The sequence below is a fragment of the Zootoca vivipara genome, chromosome 2, assembly GCF_963506605.1.
Source record: "Zootoca vivipara chromosome 2, rZooViv1.1, whole genome shotgun sequence".
Lineage (NCBI taxonomy): Eukaryota > Metazoa > Chordata > Lepidosauria > Squamata > Lacertidae > Zootoca > Zootoca vivipara.
Genome location: NC_083277.1, coordinates 40,812,582 through 40,829,572, shown reverse-complemented (window position 1 = coordinate 40,829,572; position 16,991 = coordinate 40,812,582). Strand labels below are relative to the sequence as shown.

Genomic DNA, 16,991 nt, shown 5'->3' with positions numbered 1-16,991 from the left:
GTGGAGCAACCCCCGTGAAGATGTAACAATGGTTACCCAGGCCTTGTTTCTGGTAGCGAAGAGCACCTCCCGTAACAGTTCAAACTGCAGCACCCCCCCCCAAAAGCTTCAGGGTCCGCGATTGAGAGGGGCCCAGGCCTTTTGCCCCCAGAACCACCGCTGGCACCACCTGTCCGCTGGCAGCAGCAGCCTTCCTGGCTTTACCGCTCGGGCAGAGGTGCTTGGTAGGTATGCGGAGGGAGAGGCGCCTTAGTTCCTCCTCGAGAGGCGCCACCAAGGAGGAATAGCACCGCGCTGCCTTCCTTGACACCCTGGTCTGTACCCAACAAGGCGATGCCCTAAGATTCTGGGTTCGGCGCGGGGGAGGAGGAGGAAGAAGGGCTCCGCCCACGTCCCCTAGGGGAGTCACCCGGCCCCAGGCGTGGCAAGCACGCCAGGTCTCCCGCGCGTGGCCACCAGTGAGAAGATCTCTCGCAGCAAGGCGCGGGGCGGGGGAGGTGGGGAAGAACCGCCGCCGCCGCCGCCGCTCCTCCTCCTCCTCCTCCCCCAGTGCGCCTGCCTGCCTGCCCTACCAGAAGGGAAGGCGTTTATTTCCTCGGCCTTAGAATAAACCCCTCGGGCGCCTCCGCCGCTTTGTAAGGTCTACCTGCCTGCGAACGGAGCGGGCGGCTCCGCGCCTGGCACCACCCCCGGCAAGCAACCCGGCGAGCGCGGCGCGTCTCGGCACCTGGTAACGAAGCCCTCTCCTCTCGCCCGCCAGCCACAATCCCCGCCTCCATCGCCAGCCGCCGCGAAAGGCAACGCGCGCGCCTCGGCGGAGTTGCGGATCGCGTCCTCTCGCGGCGGGCGCCTGCTTGGATCCGAATCTGCTCCTTGCTCGCTGCTGCTGCTCCGCACACGGGCTTATTTAGAAAGCGGGTCTCCCCATTGCCTTTCCTAAAGGCTAAAGCCCTAAAAAACACACAAGCAGAGGGTGTGCGGTGGTGGTGAGGGAGGTTGCTTGCTTTTCAAATGCAGTAACCCGGTGGCTTTAATACGGTACCCGGGGTGTTTGGAGGAGATCTTGCGGAAAGGTCTAGGCAGGAGGGACCCCAGGTATTTTCCAACCGGGGTCGCAACAGTAAAGACATCTCTCTCCTCCCCCTTCCATCTCTTCCCTTTCCCTGCTTCCCTCGACCTCGTATTGGCAGCAAAGTTTGAAAGCAACCTGCAGCCGGCCCCGCCTGGGAACTTTCAGTTTAACCGGTCCATGGCTGAATGTTCAAGGTGCCTTTGATGTTTGTGTTCGAGCGCGTGTGCGAGTGGAGAGAGCGAGAGAGAGCTGTTTCTGGGAGAACGGACTCTTGCTTGCTTTCTACCCCCCCCCCCCCCACCACGGCTACCCACCACCTTCTTCCCACCAGCCCACACGCGCGATTTGCTTAAGAGGAACGGCGCGGGGTGGGGGAGTGTTGAAATTAGCAAAAAGTGGTAAATTGATTAAGATCCGTTTCCTCCTGCGCGAGAGAGCGCGAGAGAGCGATTGCAAAGAGGAGCACGGGAGGGGGAAGAGCTAGAGCGAGAACCGATCGCAGGCAGCCCAGCCCCTGTAGAGCACAGGAGCTTGCAAAGGAGGGGTGGGAAGTGAGCATTGCTGCTGGTAGCGGCTCAGTTAGCTGCCGTTTGCAACGGTGAAGAATTGATCTAGCCACTAGCGGGGTGCTGGGTGTTAGGCGGGGTGTTCCTGCGGCTCCTCGGCGACGTGCAAAGCGCTCTCCTTGATTGCATTTGACTTGCAATGCCGGCAAACCGTGCACAGGATGAAATCAGGTTTGTTACGACGTTCTGTATGTGGTTTTCTTTTACCCTCCCTTCCCTCACATGTCAGAAAGGATCATAGCAACCAGGCAGTGTCAGTCACCTCATTACAGTGTCTCTTGTGCCGTTCTTTGGAGATATGTGTGTTGTTTTTTAAGAAAGAGAGATGATGAATCTTTTATGCAGCTGGCTTCTTGTATCCATACAGGAGCTTCACAATTTGCACTTGATTGGAGCTAAAATCTTTTGTGTGTGTGTAAGATCCGCTTCCCTAAACTGATGGAAAATAAACACAGATGGGAGATGAGAGGGTGGGGGGACTACAAGCCATAATGAGGCAGTGTGGTTGGGTGCTCTTTCTCCTTTCTACCCTTTGAGCATTTTCTTCCTGCAAAAAGAAAATGTGAGTCTTCAGTCTGCAGAGCAGTTGCATGGAGCAGAAGAAATCCAACCTAGGTTTGTGCATCTTTGGAAAGTGGAAGAGGTTTACTTGGATAGTGCAAGTTGATTTATGGATTACTCTCTTCCGTGTATGGTATTCGCAGATTCCTTTGCATGCAGACTCTTTCCAGCAGTTATGCTTAAGAGTGTGTGTTTCCTCTTTCCACACCTTGTAGGTCACTCTTCTAGAATGCCAGAGGAAAGTTCTCCAAGGAAGACTCCCCAGAATGTCCCATATCGGGACCTTCCTCATTTGGTCAACGCTGATGGGCAGTACCTTTTCTGCAGATACTGGAAGCCATCCACCCCACCAAGGTGAGCACTGCAAAGTGGAGCATTTCTTGTGTGTCAATAAATAAGATACCTTTCATTCAGCTTCACTTTGTTCTGGTGTAGAGAGAGTAGCACAAAGAACATGTTCTTTGTCAAACAGATCCTTGCCCCAAGCAACTTCACTGCAAAGGCTGTAACACCCTTGATCCTTCAGTATTTGTGATGGAGCAATGTTGCATGTTGAAATATTGCACTAATACAACTATTGGTAAGCCCATCTTGAGTAAGGAATTGCATGCTGCTGCGGTAAGAGAGGAGCTGTCTATTAATCATTCAACCTCCTACTCATTAAAATAGGCCTTAAAAGCAACTCACATGAGTAAGGCTTGGAAGATTGGGGCAGTTCTGTTTCTTAACCCAGCAAAACCAAATGCCGTGAGAAAAATCAACACGTAAATAAATATTCAACACGTAAATAAATATGTTAATCAAACACTGTTGCGTTTCAGAGCTGTGTGAAGGTTCAGGTTGCACAGTCCTTCCCATTATTTTAGGGCAAGTAAGTAAAAACTTCGGAGCCAAGTTAAAATGGTTATACATCTCAATTCAATGGCAAGGGTGCCCACATGTTGTGTGGTTATTTACTTTTCCTAATGGTAGTTGTGTACTGAGATGACTCTTTAGCTTGGCCATAGGGTTCTACTGGAACTCAAGAGCCCTGAAGATATGTTCAAATAGTCAAAATTACCAAATAGTCATTTAGATAATCCCCTTTTCATAATCTCCTACAGAATAATGACTTCTTGGATATGGTTCTTCAGGAAGCATGAATATTGCACTCTAGATGGACTTGTCATGTGGATTTTCCTCGTTTTTGTTATTTCTGTCCTTTTTCTCTATTGAAGCTGGCTTGTTGGATATAAATGCCAGCTCTAGCAATGGAGGAGAGTTACAAATAGAAAAGAGTGAGACTATTGTTCTGCTCTTTGTCTTTTCTGCAGGCCAACAGGATATGCTCTGTTTATTTTTACATTGCAAGGCAAGAAATCATATTTGGAAAACGGTTACCCAAGGAACAGTAGGGAATTCAGCTTTCCTGTCTAGGTAGTTTCTGTAGCTATCTAACTACAGTACTTAAGCTTTGCATGATGTGACATCTGGCTGAAGACAGGAACATAAAACTTCCATATTGTGTGAAAGCAATGATCCATCTAGACCAGGCATCCCCAGACTTCGGCCCTCCAGATGTTTTGGACTACAATTCCCATCATCCCTGACCACTGGTCCTGTTAGCTAGGGATCATGGGAGTTGTAGGCCAAAACATCTGGAGGGCCGCAGTTTGGGGATGCCTGATCTAGACTATGAACTGGTCTCCAGCAGCACTCCTAGAAAATGGAAAGAGCAGCAATGGGGCAAGCATGAAGTAATTGATCTAGGTGTTCTTTCCCATTAGCTTTTGAAGCTATGAAGATCATTGGCTAGTGTTTTCCTGTGAACTTAAGAGAGAGGTTACAAGGCTCAGTGGACTATTGATCTGACGGACGTTTTATGTTCATCCTGCCTTCAGTTATTTAACATATAAAACTAGTGAACTGCTGAAGTTTGGGGATAATAAAGCAGTTATTTGAATAAAAAGGACTCTGTCCTTAGTGCATTGTGTCCCATATCATTAGCTGCTGTCTTTAGCGCATTGTGTCCCATATCATTCATGAAATGATACAGGAGTACTATTAGCATAATTTTGTCATCATTCAAGGCCTACCTTAAGCTTTCAACCTTTCACCTAGAAACAAAACCTGTAGAATCCTTGTGCTTTGTTGTTTACGACATGCAGAAGCCACCCTCCGAAATGGTACTGCTGTATCATTTCAAATGAATTGCTTTAGTAGCTTGCACCTGAGCTTGTTTTGTTTTTGTTTTTGCAACTTGTAAGTCATTTTAGAGGCTATATCCTAAGTCCTCCCAGGGTCAGTGGACAAACCTTACAAGATTTGGAGTTGTCTGTAAAGCATCTACCTTGGCCAGACTTTTAACTACATGATCCATGCGGCAGCTCTGCCAAACCTGAGGGTAACTTACTGGCACTTGCAACAGGAGTTCTGGCATCATCCTTAAAGATTTCCTCTACTGAACAAATTCAGAATCAAAACAAGCTTCTTCTGTGAAACCAGCCTGTCACGTATTATAATGCTAATTAATCATTAACTGCCCACAGTGTTCTTCAGTGAGTTGCAGAATTGCGTTCTCCTTTCATGTTTAATTTCTTAGCAAATTAGTGGTGCTCACATGAGTCTTTGATCAAGAAATGAAAGGACGGCAAAGCAGTGAAAGTTAGAACTTGGCATTTTGTTCCTCCTGGTAGCTTGGTGTCTGCACACACCAAGTGGTTAATTGAGAGCAAGATTGCCCTAGTTTTGTGACAACAAAGTAAACAGGATCAGGGCTGCTCACTTACAAGTGGCTCTTAAGTGTGTGGAGCCGTTTATTTTTAGCCTCTGATGTATTGTGGGTTATGTGTGAGAGAAGGGGAAATTGTAGGTTGCTGAATAATAATTTATCAGCCGCATCCGATTTTCATGGGACAATCTTGAAATACTAGGATAATTGGAGAAAACGCATTCCTGGACACTTTCCAAAGCATCCTTTAATTCCCTGCTTCTTTTTTAGAAGCACTACAGCTTTTGTCTAAATACAAATGATAAACTATAATAATACTGAGGAGTCTTGGGTCAGTTTTACTGTTCTGTTAATCTGATGGGGGTTCAAACCCAGAAGGGAGACAGTTATATTTTGTGACTGTTTTTTGTTTTGTTTTGTTTTACCTTGATCCTATTGAGTATAGGGTTGGACTAAGTTCATGAGAAAAAACTATAGAACTTGCCAGGTAGGTTTCGGACATTTTTCTGTGAGATAGCAACTTTGGAATCTTCAAGGCGGCAATTGCTTCACACATACATCTCCCCTTGTGAATATAAAATGAGGAAGCCGCCACAAGTAAACTTCCCCAACTTGACACACATGCATAGAAATATTAAGTCTCATGAAGTTTAGGATAGAATTCCATGTAGTGTTACGGCAAGTGTTCCAGTGGTGTAAGGATTTTTCCCTGCACAAGAGAACGCTCTCCCTCTTTCCCCTCCTGCGTTCCTCAAATCTGCTTCTGGGGGTTCCCCAAACCTCTGGAGCAAAGGGAAGAAAGGAGAGGAAGGGAAGTGATATACTGGTGCAAGGTGCAGGTGAATAATGTCTGAATCTGTGCAGAATTGTGTTTCATCCAGTTGGTCCATGTGCCTGTGGCCTGTCTTGAGCGAAATGCTGACTTACCTGTACCTCCCCATCTCCCACTATATGCAGCATACAAACCCAGGAGCCAACAATCACAGTGAAAAATACAATTTTGCTTTGAAGGTGGTGATCACCAGGCCATAGGCTCTAAGACAGACTAGAAGTTTTCACTTAGGATGTGGGGTGGTTTTTTGCTTTCACTGCTCAACAGGGCAGTGCAGATGTGTCTTTCCAATTACAGAAGCTGTTCAACTTGTGAAACTCGATTTGTGGAAATTTTTGTCCAAATCCTTTTGAAATGTGATGTTGCAGTCTGTTTGGTCTGTAATCTGGGTTGGGTTAATTTAGCCCTGTTGTTTCATTTCTCATGATGAGAGAAACACTGTTGGTTTTAATTAAAGCAGAGCATGAATCGCTTGCAGGGAAGTAGGTACAATTATCCAATATAATTGAAGCTATAGCTACACAGTGAAAGAACAAGTTCGAGGTAGTTCAGCATTGTTTGGAAGTTCAGGTAATCATTAATGCAGGAAAATAGTAAACTCTTCCTAGGGGCGGCTAGGTTGAGGGGAGAAAAAGCACACTCCCGTACTATAGGTTTTCAATATTAGTTAAGCCTAGTCTTTCCAATAAAGGCTAGAAAACCCCTGCTTGCCACATGTAGGGAATATACACCTCACATTAAAATAAAATACCCTCTTCTCTTCTCCCCTCCCCCATTCATCTTGTTGCATTTGGTATTCTGGTCTTCCAGAAAATCAGTCAAATAGTTAAGCACTTCATAAATAGCTACAGTTTTTGGTGACTGTTTATGACGGCATAAATCATCTGAGTCTCCTGAGTTAAAAACTATGCTTACTTTTTCTGAGAATATGGGCCAGCCGCTTTTCATGTTTAATCCCCTAACCTGAATCATATATAGTACAGTTGTTGTTTTTTAAAGTCTTTGGAAATGGGTTTCCCTTTGAACACAAGCACACACCATTCAAGGTAGAGGCCTGCTCTGGGCCTTTGGCTCTTAGCTTCAGGTGTTAGTAGTAGAGCAGCTGAGCAAATTTCCATTTATTCTGTCAAACATGGAAACCAACCAGCAGTCATTGGAGTGAATCATTGTGCAAGAGCTCATTTGGCCATTCTAAAGAAGCAAAGGCAAATATCCTTTTTTGTCCTAAGCTTTTGAAGTATTGTACTTGACAGCTATTGATATTTGGAAGTATTCCCTTTTTTGCCATTGTTTGCATTGTTTGCTTGTTCACCCTGAACCCTTAATTCTTCTAAGTGGGTTAGGCTTCTTTTACTATTTATTATTGTCTGTTCAAGTTTCTAGCCCCTAAGTGTTGGATATGTAGGGTTAGGAAGAGCACTGTTTAATCCTCCTGTGTTGTGATGTTGCCGTCTTACACTGTTTTGCTTGCTGAGTAATAATAATAATAATTTCATTATTTATATGCCACACATCTGACTAGGTTGCCCCAGCCACTCTGGGTGGCTCCCAACAAAATACTAAAAACGCAATAAAACATCACATTGATATATGGCAATTAATTGTACATGTGTGACGTAGCCATAAAATAAGCCGTAGCAGGATTTTTAAGCATTCAAGGAATATAAGCCATACCCCGAAAATAAGACATAGTGATAGGCGCAGAAGCAATGCTGGCCGCGGCAGGAGAAGGAGGAAAAAATAAGACATCCCCTGAAAATAAGCCATAGTGTGGTTTTTTGAGGAAAAATAAATATAAGACAGTGTCTTATTTTCGGAGAAACACGGTATGTGTGTTTCATAGAATCATTTGTTTGTGTTTGCATGTGTGTTTAATCTCTTTGGGGGACTTAAAAGCAGTATATAAATAAATGGTAATAACAACATAATCATTCCATAGTCAGAGGAGAAGGAGTGTGCTATTGATACTTTGAAGGCCTCACCTGGTGAATGTCCATCAAGAGAGCCTACCCCTTTCTTATGTAACTTGCTTATGTTATTAGAGAAAGGGGTATTTTTAAACATACAATCTTTGAATAAACTACTGTCTGCCTGATGTTTCTGTGGGTAAAGGAGCAATTTCTGGTTCACCTAAAAATCTCTTGTAATGATAACTGTCTTTCCTTCAGGCCTAAAGCCCAGGGGTGTTGGCAGCATTTAGGAGGGTGGGATTGGCTCCTGGCCCAACACGTCCCAATGAGTTCAATGGGACTTGCTCCCTATTAAGTGTAGATAGGGTTGCTACCTGAGTGTCCCTTGTCTCCTACCATCTATTAATTGAAGATGAGATAATGATGTTTGTGTTGGATCAATGCCAGCGTTAGTGAAGCCTTAAAAGTAGGGGGATACAAAAGGTTTTTAGGATCTGGAAAGACCAAGGTGTTTACGTATGCTGTTATTTATTATTCAATCCAGCTAGATTTCTTCCTAATGTGTTTAATCTGAAATAGTATACTATGTAAATTGTTGTGATAGGCCTGCTGAAGATATTGCAGAGAGGTAGTTATGTGTTTTGGGAGTAGTACATAATTGCAGGCAGGGGGAGACTTGGCACTGGCAAATCAAGTCCCATCTATATCTCAATGTCATGAGTAGCTTTAAGTCTTCCTTCTTTCCCAGGGAGTCATCTTATCTATTCCGTTCCTCTCAGTGTTACTGCATTCCTCTGCACCATGGCGACTGCCTTGTTAATTTTCAGTGGGACACCCTTTATTATTATTTTTCTCGCCTCAACGATGGAAAAAACCCAGCTTCAAAATAAGAAGATTTTTTTTAAAAAAAATACAGAAGTCCTGCTTCTCATCTCGCTGTTGATGCTCAAACAGGCCTCATTAGTGCGATAATTTTTTCCCAGTTGCCACAAGAATGCTCCATAAAAACAAATCTGTCTCTGTTTTGCAGTGGGAAAACCCATGAAAGAAGGCAAACAAGCTGGTCCATGAATCATGGTTAATGACACCATGAAGATGACTTGGAACACAGGTCTCTAGCATGACAGACACTGGGAGGTGGGGGAATCCTTGCAGGCAGCCTTCACTTACGGATGCTTCTGCAGCGGCTGTGTCTTCATGATCACAGAAATCACCCCATGACCATCCAGTCAGTCATATTATAATTGTTTTGTCTAGAACCATGATCAGGTGGTAGCAGTTTCATTTTTAAAATTATCTCCCCCCGAAAATGCCCCTGCAGATGGTATTACGTAATGATATGGCATCATTCTCATTGGGCCCTTGTAAGGAAGAAAATAATGCTAATGAGTTGCTGGCTGAAGCAGTGGCAATTTTGTTGTAAAGAAAAGAAAAGAGATAAAGAAAAGAAAAGAAAAGTGATACTAGACTAGAATCTTCTGCTTCCTCCTTCTTTTCTAATGCTACCCAACCAACAATGGTTTTCCCAGTAGTGATGTATGGAAGTGAGAGCTGGACCATAAAGAAGGCTGATCGCCGAAGAATTGATGCTTTTGAATTATGGTGCTGGAGGAGACTCTTGAGAGTCCCATGGACTGCAAGAAGATCAAACCTTTCCATTCTGAAGGAAATCAGCCTTACCGGAAGGGCAGATCCTGAAGCTGAGGCTCCAATACTTTGGCCACCTCATGAGAAGAGAAGACTCCCTGGAAAAGACCCTGATGTTGGGAAAGATGGAGGGCACAAGGAGAAGGGGACGACAGAGGATGAGATGGTTGGACAGTGTTCTTGAAGCTACGGGTTGAACAGGGAAGACGGAGGTGACTATATATAGTGTAGATTTTCAGATGCACATACCTTGTTGTTGTTTTTTAAAGGGTCAAATCCCAAATAAATGATACAAGCTAGCAGCTGATTTGCCAGCAAAGGGGAAACGAACAGACCACATACAAAAAGAGCTGAACTTCAGTAAATTTTCCTCTAGGATGGTTTGCTGCCAAGTGACTCCAAATGTTACTTCCACTTTTCAGCTGGAAATTGCTGCATGATGATACTGATCAAGTAATGGAAGGAAATGTACCACATTTTAAGTATAGGCCAAGAGCTCAGGCTTGCTTTGGGTTTGTCCTAATACTTGTAGTAAATCCATTTGTAGAAAGATTTTGCACTCCGTTAATGTGTATAGATTCTGACAGCCAGATAAGGATAAGGTGCCAGATGAAAACAAATTGCATGGTTTAAAGATAAGAATGATTAGTAACCTCTTTTAAAGAAAGTCCCTGATCTAGCGAAATACAGAGGTGAGTACTATATATATTTTAAGTTTTTTCTCCCAGGATTTGGAAGCTCCAAGGGTGCAAAAATGGTCCTTTTTAAAATGGAGAGCAAATGTAATTTTCTGGTCTGTCAGTGCTTTTAGCCAGTTTGTGGGCTGCAAGGGAATATTTTAATAACGTTTCCTCAGTTGTTATTCAGTGCAAGGTTTTGGACTTGTCTGTCAAACGTGCACAGAGACATAGTTTCTTCGTTATGCCAGGCCGGGGGGGGGGGAGTATTGGGGAAGCGGTAAGTAATTAAACTTTAGAGAGATCAGTATCTCACTGACCTAGTGGTACATATGGCATAGTTAAACTTCAAATTAAGAATTCTGCTTCGTGCTGTCCATTTGTAAACAATAGATGACAGGTCAGCATTACATTTAGAAGGGCCATGCATTTAAAAATCCTTTGGTTTGTAAACAAGCATGTTTTTATCCTTACTGTGAGAGCTTCCAGACCCAGAGGGAACATGCTTACCTGTGATGGGTGCAGTGCCATTGCACTCTGGGCGGCTCACAGCATATATCAGAACATAATAAAAACATCAATCCTTAAAAACTTCCCTAAACAGGGCTGCCTTCAGATGTCTTCTAAAATTCAGATACCTGTTATTTCCTTGACATCTGAAGGGAGGGTGTTCCACAGGGAGGGTGCCACTATCAAGAAGGCCCTCTGCCAGGTTCCCTGTAACCTCACTTCTCGCAGTTTGGGAACCGCCAGAAGGCCCTCAGTGCTGGACCTCAGTGTCCGGGCTGGACGATGGGGGTGGAGACGCTCCTTTAAGTATACTGGACCGAGGCCATTTAGGGATTTAAATGTCAGCACCGACACTTTGAATTGTGCTCGGAAATGCAGTGGGAGCCAATGAAGATTCTTTAGGACTGGTGTTGTATGGTCCCAGTGTCCACTCCCAGTCACCAGTCTAGCTGCCGCATTCTGGATTAGTTGTAGTTTCCGGATCACCTTCAAAGGTAGCCCCACATAGAGTGCATTGCAGTAGTCCAAGCGAGAGATAACTACAGCATGCACCACTCTGGCGAGACAGTCTGTGGGCAGGTTGGGTCTTAGCCTGCGTACCAGATGGAGCTGGTAGACAGCTACCCTGGACACACAACTGACCTGCGCCTCCATGGACAGCTGTGAGTCCAAAATGACTCTGAGTATGTGCACCTGGTCCTTCAGGGGCACGGTTCAGAACCAGGGAGTCCCCCACACCTGCCCACACCTGTCCCCCCCAAAACAGTACTGCTGTCTTGTCAGGATTCAACCTCAATATTTTTTATGACTTCATTATGAAAATGTTGCCCTCAAATGTGAAAAATAGAGTTATACACAGTGGCCACAATTCAAAGCCAAGTTGACTTTTCAATTCAAAGCCAATCCAATGCCTAAATGTCATTTAAAAGTGCCATGTGACCCAGTCTTTTTCATATCTACTCTGAAGCAGCCCCCACTACATTTAGTAGAATTTACTCCCAAGTAAGTGTACATAACAGTGTGGTGTTCTGCACTTCAGCAGTGTGATTAATATTCCAGCCCTGAAATCCTATTGATGTGGCTGAAGCTCTGTCCATGGTGGGAGCTCTGATTTTCAGTCATATTCCTCCAACCACAAGATGCAGAATTCTACTTAATTTTTAGAATATAACCTAGCCCTGACCTTCCCAATATGCCTTGGGGACAGCATATAGCCTGGGATATTAGAATGAAATTTTAGTAGATTAAAGGGGTTTTAGCTGATGAGTTTGGGCAGCTTCACCTGATTAATCAATCAGTTACCCAACTATAAATAATTATCTGTACATCTGGGGGCAGAAAAGAACAGCACATTTTTGCTGCTGTTATTAATCTGGATAGAATTCTCATACCTATTGGAGAGTAATAAAACAATATTAGAAACAAGAGAGACAAAAAATATGATCTAGTTCAACACCCTGGTACCAAGCGGAACCATCCCTTCTCAGATCAGAGTGTTCAATCCACAGTATGCCACAGGCAGAGACAGAAGTATCACAGAAAGCTTCTTCCAGAGCATGTGGCTGCAGAATACTCAACTAGTGAGCCCAGCCAGGTACAAGTAAAATCCCCCTCCCAACATTTTGCTGTTCCTTGTTTACAAGCCTTCCTTCTCCCACTTCAGCTTCTGCCATTTCCTGCACACACATCCTTCTCCGCTGTCCTTTCTTGTGTTTAAGGGAGACCCTGGAAAGCCTAAGAACAGCGGTCTTGGATCGGACTGAGGACACATCTAGTGCTTCCTAGCTGTAAACCAGGCACCCCCAAACTGCGGCCCTCCAGATGTTTTGGCCTACAACTCCCATGATCCCTAGCTAACAGGACCAGTGGTCGGGGATGATGGGAATTGTAGTCCAAAACATCTGGAGGGCCGAAGTTTGGGGATGCCTGCTGTAAACCAGTCCCTGTGGCATCACATTGTTCTTTAGCCTTGGTGGGACTAGTAAAAACAAGCAGAAATTACACCATGATTGCAGATGGAGAACTGTACATTCATAGATAAAGGCCATGTAGTGGGAAGGTTTTGGGAAGGGCGGTAGCTCAGTGGTGGAGCTCAGGCTTTGCATTCAAAGTTTCCTGGGATCAGTCCCTTGCATCTCCAAGCTGGACTGCTGAAGAGTGGCTCACAGAATTGAACTATATAGACCAATACTCTGACTAGTTTCCCACGTCTACACTGTATGATGGATGTGGGGACCCCTTCGCCCTCCACATGTTGCAGAACCACTACTCCCATCAGCCCTAGCAAGCATGGCCACGCACCAGAGATGATGGAGGCTGTAGCAGCAACATCTGGAGCGCCAAAGGTTCATTGCTGTATGATAGGCATGGTATAAGTATAATGGCTACAGTCCACATAGCAAGATCGGGGAACCTGGTGCTCTACAGATGTTGTTGGACTACAATCCCATCATCTGGCTGCTCTGCCGACTGTGGCTTGTGAGAATTGGAGTCCAACAACGTCTGGAGGTTCCCCATCCACAGTACCTGCCATAGAATCAGAATTGTAGAGTTGGAAGGAACCATGTGGGTCATATAGTCCAACCCCCTGTCATATAGGGTTAGGCTGTGAACATGTACTTTTACTTTATGTCAGTAAGATGTACACGTGCAGAAAATTCACAACTAAGCGTGTTTCTCCCCCCCCCCCTGAAATTTTTACGACGCTGTGTGCGCATCCTTGCACATATTTCCCATTTTAAATTACTGGGATATATATGCATATAACTGCGGTAGTATAATCATTACTATTACTTACATAATTACTATCATTTTCACCATTGCATCCTCAGTGTAAAGAAGCTGTAGGATACAGCACAGGCAGGGTTAAAATTAGAGGAGTTCATAGGATGTTGAGGCTTCTGCGCAGTGCCTTTTAAAATGTGCTATAATTGTTCTGCCTTTGATGAAAGAGAACCCCATAAAGCACAGCTCTCCTATAAATGAATAACAGCTTGAGGCTTATGCGAGAGTTGTTATTTTGGCATTGTTGTAGGTGTACATGTATGTTTTGGTTCAGCAGTTGCCAGCTATGCTACAAATGAGGATTGACTTCCTTTTCTGTTTTCAGTTTGGGTGCAGAAATGAATTCCAATGTTCCCTGATTTTTGATCACATATTTGGGGACTTCTCCCATCTCACTGGCTGCTTGGTCTAGCTTAGTTCTACCCATCTATTGGATACTCTTAGTGCTCTTAGTCTCCCCCCCCCCATAGAATAATTGAACATAAGGTAAAATACAGGATTGTTTGTGTAACCTCAGTGCAGTGCTCCATGTCAACAACCAGTTTAAGATAATACAGTATTCATCTATTTGTTTGTTCAATTTACATTCCTCCCTTCATCAGTTCCATTGACCCAAGAGCATGTTACATCTTAGGTAAAGGTAAAGGGACCCCTGACCATTAGGTCCGGTCGTGACCGACTCTGGGGTTGCGGCGCTCATCTCACTTTACTGGCCAAGGGAGCTGGCGTTCAGCTTCCGGATCATGTGGCCAGCATGACTAAGCCGCTTCTGGTGAACCAGAGCAGCACTCGGAATCGCTGCTACATCTCAACACACGGTAAAATAACAAAACAATTATAAGATTGCAGCTCACCATCGCTAGTAGGCAGTGGAGCGTTTATTCAGTTCCCCCTGCTGTGTCCAAAAACCTGGGCAAAAAGGTGTGGTTTTTGGCACTGTCGAAAATCAGCAACAATTATTTCTGCCTTATCTCAAGGTGGAGGGGATACCATGACTGAAGTGTTGCCTCAGACTTCAGTCTTGTGCCGTTATGCTGTGGGCCTCCTCTCGCAGTAGGTCAGAAGGGACCGTGAGACATCCAGCTCAGGAAATCCATTTTCTTTTGGACACCTAACTCTTTTTCTGCCTGATATGCATGCAGCCATTGTTAACCCTTAAAAAGAAATCTGCTGAAGATCTGAGAGAATTACAAGTAAATAATGATACATATATATATATACACAATGATACCACTATCAGTTTGAACCTAAATACAGTTATGTAAAAATAAAGTCCTACTGAATTTGACAAAATTTATTTTTCTGACAAAAGATCTTAACAAATCTACTTTTGGTATGTATGTATGTATGTATGTATGTATGTATGTATGTATGTATGTATATACAGTGGTACTTTGGTTTACGAACTTAATCTGTTTCGGAAGTCCGTTCTTAAACCAAAGTGTGCTTTCCTGTAGCAGTGGGGGACTCAATTTACAAATGGAACACACTCAACAGGAAGTGGAACATGTTCTGCTCCCAAGGCAAAGTTCCTCCCAACCCAAAACACCTACTTCCGGGTTGGCAGTGTTCTTAATCCACATTGTTCATCAACTAAGCTGTTCTTAAACCAGGGTACCACTGTATATATTTATTTAACAGGATTTCCATACTGTTCAATCATCAAAGCCTCTAAGCGGTTTACAGAAATTTTAAAGCGTTTTACATAATTTAGGTATCTTTAAAAATATTACTCCGCTGTGGATCGCCCAATTTATTTGTCAGCTTTTAAGGATTGTTGATCAGACGAGTTAACTGTAAGTCAGCTGTGGATCAACATAGCATTAACTGCCAAATCCGTTGCACCCTTTAAAACAACATGAAAGCATGACTCAGCCCTTAAAGCACATGTTCTTCTAACAGTTGACTTAGCAGAATTGTTGTATGTTGTATTTCAGGGTTCATTTTTTAATGTTATTTTTCACATGTCAGTATATGCAAATATACAGGGTGAGTCTTTTAAAAGAGACCCTGTGGAACATGTGTACTCTGTATCCACGGGGCCTCTTTTAAAGGACTCACCCTGTATATGTATGTCTGTGAAATATGGAAGGCTGAATGAAAGGAACATGCTTTTAAGACCCCAGGCTTTTAAGACCCCAGACACTAAAACAGCAGAGTATTTCCTCATGTCATACCCCCTTTCTCAGCAGAGTCAAAGAATGTAGCTGGGCAGTCAGTGCTGAAATACAGATTTTTCATACATCAATGTGCTTATTCTCTATGCAGTTTAAAAATGCACAACTGCCTTTCTCTTTGGAAAGAAATCAATACTTGAAATTTGATTCATGTCACATAGGATTTCAAGATTGTGATTCGGCTGTATGCGATACCACTGTGGGAAACATTCAGTATTTATGGCCACATGCATTGCTATATGTAGTGCTAAAACTGTTTTATGGCCCCAGATACCACTAGTTCATATTTGCTAAGCTGTTCATACTGCTTTAAGTTAGCTCTGGAAAACTCAAGACTTGGAGAAATACGAACGCAGAGGTAGAAAAAAAATTGATCTTGGGTAGTCCCATACACAAGAGATATTTTGAACCTTGTACTCTGCTATGCCTAGTTGAACCTCTTAATTCAATAAGATTTAGCTTAAGCTGTAGCTGGGCACAGGATGGCTGCCAGAATATGTCACATCTTAATTGGAAGCTTTCCACTTTTTCCAGCTGCCCCACCTCCCTTTACCATTTTTTCAGAATCTCAGATGTTTATGCCTCTGTCCTTTCCTTCTGCACTCTCTCACTCCAGGTAGACAGATAGTGCTTTATTGACTGTATGGTGCCTTTCATAGTGAGCAGAGTTTGAAATGCATAGTCCAGCTATTTGGAGCTGAGCAGCTGTGTGATGTGGGCAATCGGGAATGCTGAATAGAAAGATGTCATATCATCCATTTTCTTTAACAAATCATTACTGGGGAATTTCGGTTTGTGGCTTTTTGTTTAGGATAGCTTGCAATTTGAGCCTGAGCTCCAATTCAGATGTTGTTGACATAGCAATCTGGTTGCTACTGCAGAACTGTTCCACTGTGGCTGGTTCCCACATAACGTAAGGAATAGCCAAGAACGTGTAGACACTTTCCACAACAATGTCATCCCTCCATCCTTGCTGATGTAGAAGGTGCTTGCATGACTCAGTGGGACAATGTGATCAAAATATGCATTTATTAGCTTGGGAGCCAATAGGAAGTGAGCATCTCTGAGCTCACAATCTTGCCTTAAAGATAAATGTATGAATTGAGTCAGCTTGGCTTCTGCAGAGAACCCACACTCTCACAAGTTACAATGTGAGTTTGCTTCATCCCCAGTTTCTGTTAGCTGATTTCCACACACACACACACACACACACCCCAACATCATCTTTCTGTAGGGATTTAAATTTCAAGTGTTCACTCTGCGTATGTCAGCAATGCTATTTTAGAACTGGTCTAGTTATTGCGCTGAAACCTTTCAAGTAAAAGATGTTCTGTAATTTTCCTCACACACCCTAACATATAAGTTAAATGATAAGCGCTCTGGCCTAGCATGCCCCCCTCCCACCAACAGACTAGCTCATTAACATCCCTGTTCTGGGCATGGATTGTGCACATATATTAAGGATTGTTAGAAAGGGATCAAAAGGAAAGGAATCATTATTATAATGCATGTATATCAGTCTACCCTATGCTGTGGCTGGAGGAT

The 16,991-nt window shown here is 43.8% G+C and overlaps 1 protein-coding gene across 6 annotated transcripts in view; it reads left to right on the top strand.

The window, feature by feature from the left end:
* Positions 1-510: 510 nt before the first annotated feature.
* Positions 511-16,991, top strand: part of MGLL (monoglyceride lipase) — an 83,888-nt gene continuing 67,407 nt past the window's right edge. For 2 of the 6 annotated variants that reach the window (XM_060271407.1, XM_035106462.2), the window contains exons 1-2: positions 739-1,809; positions 2,415-2,553. In XM_060271407.1, coding sequence (XP_060127390.1) covers positions 2,466-2,553 — 88 coding nt within the window. In that variant the 5' untranslated portion in view covers positions 739-1,809; positions 2,415-2,465. The other 4 variants (XM_060271409.1, XM_035106461.2, XM_060271408.1 and 1 more) reach the window with 3 other exon arrangements.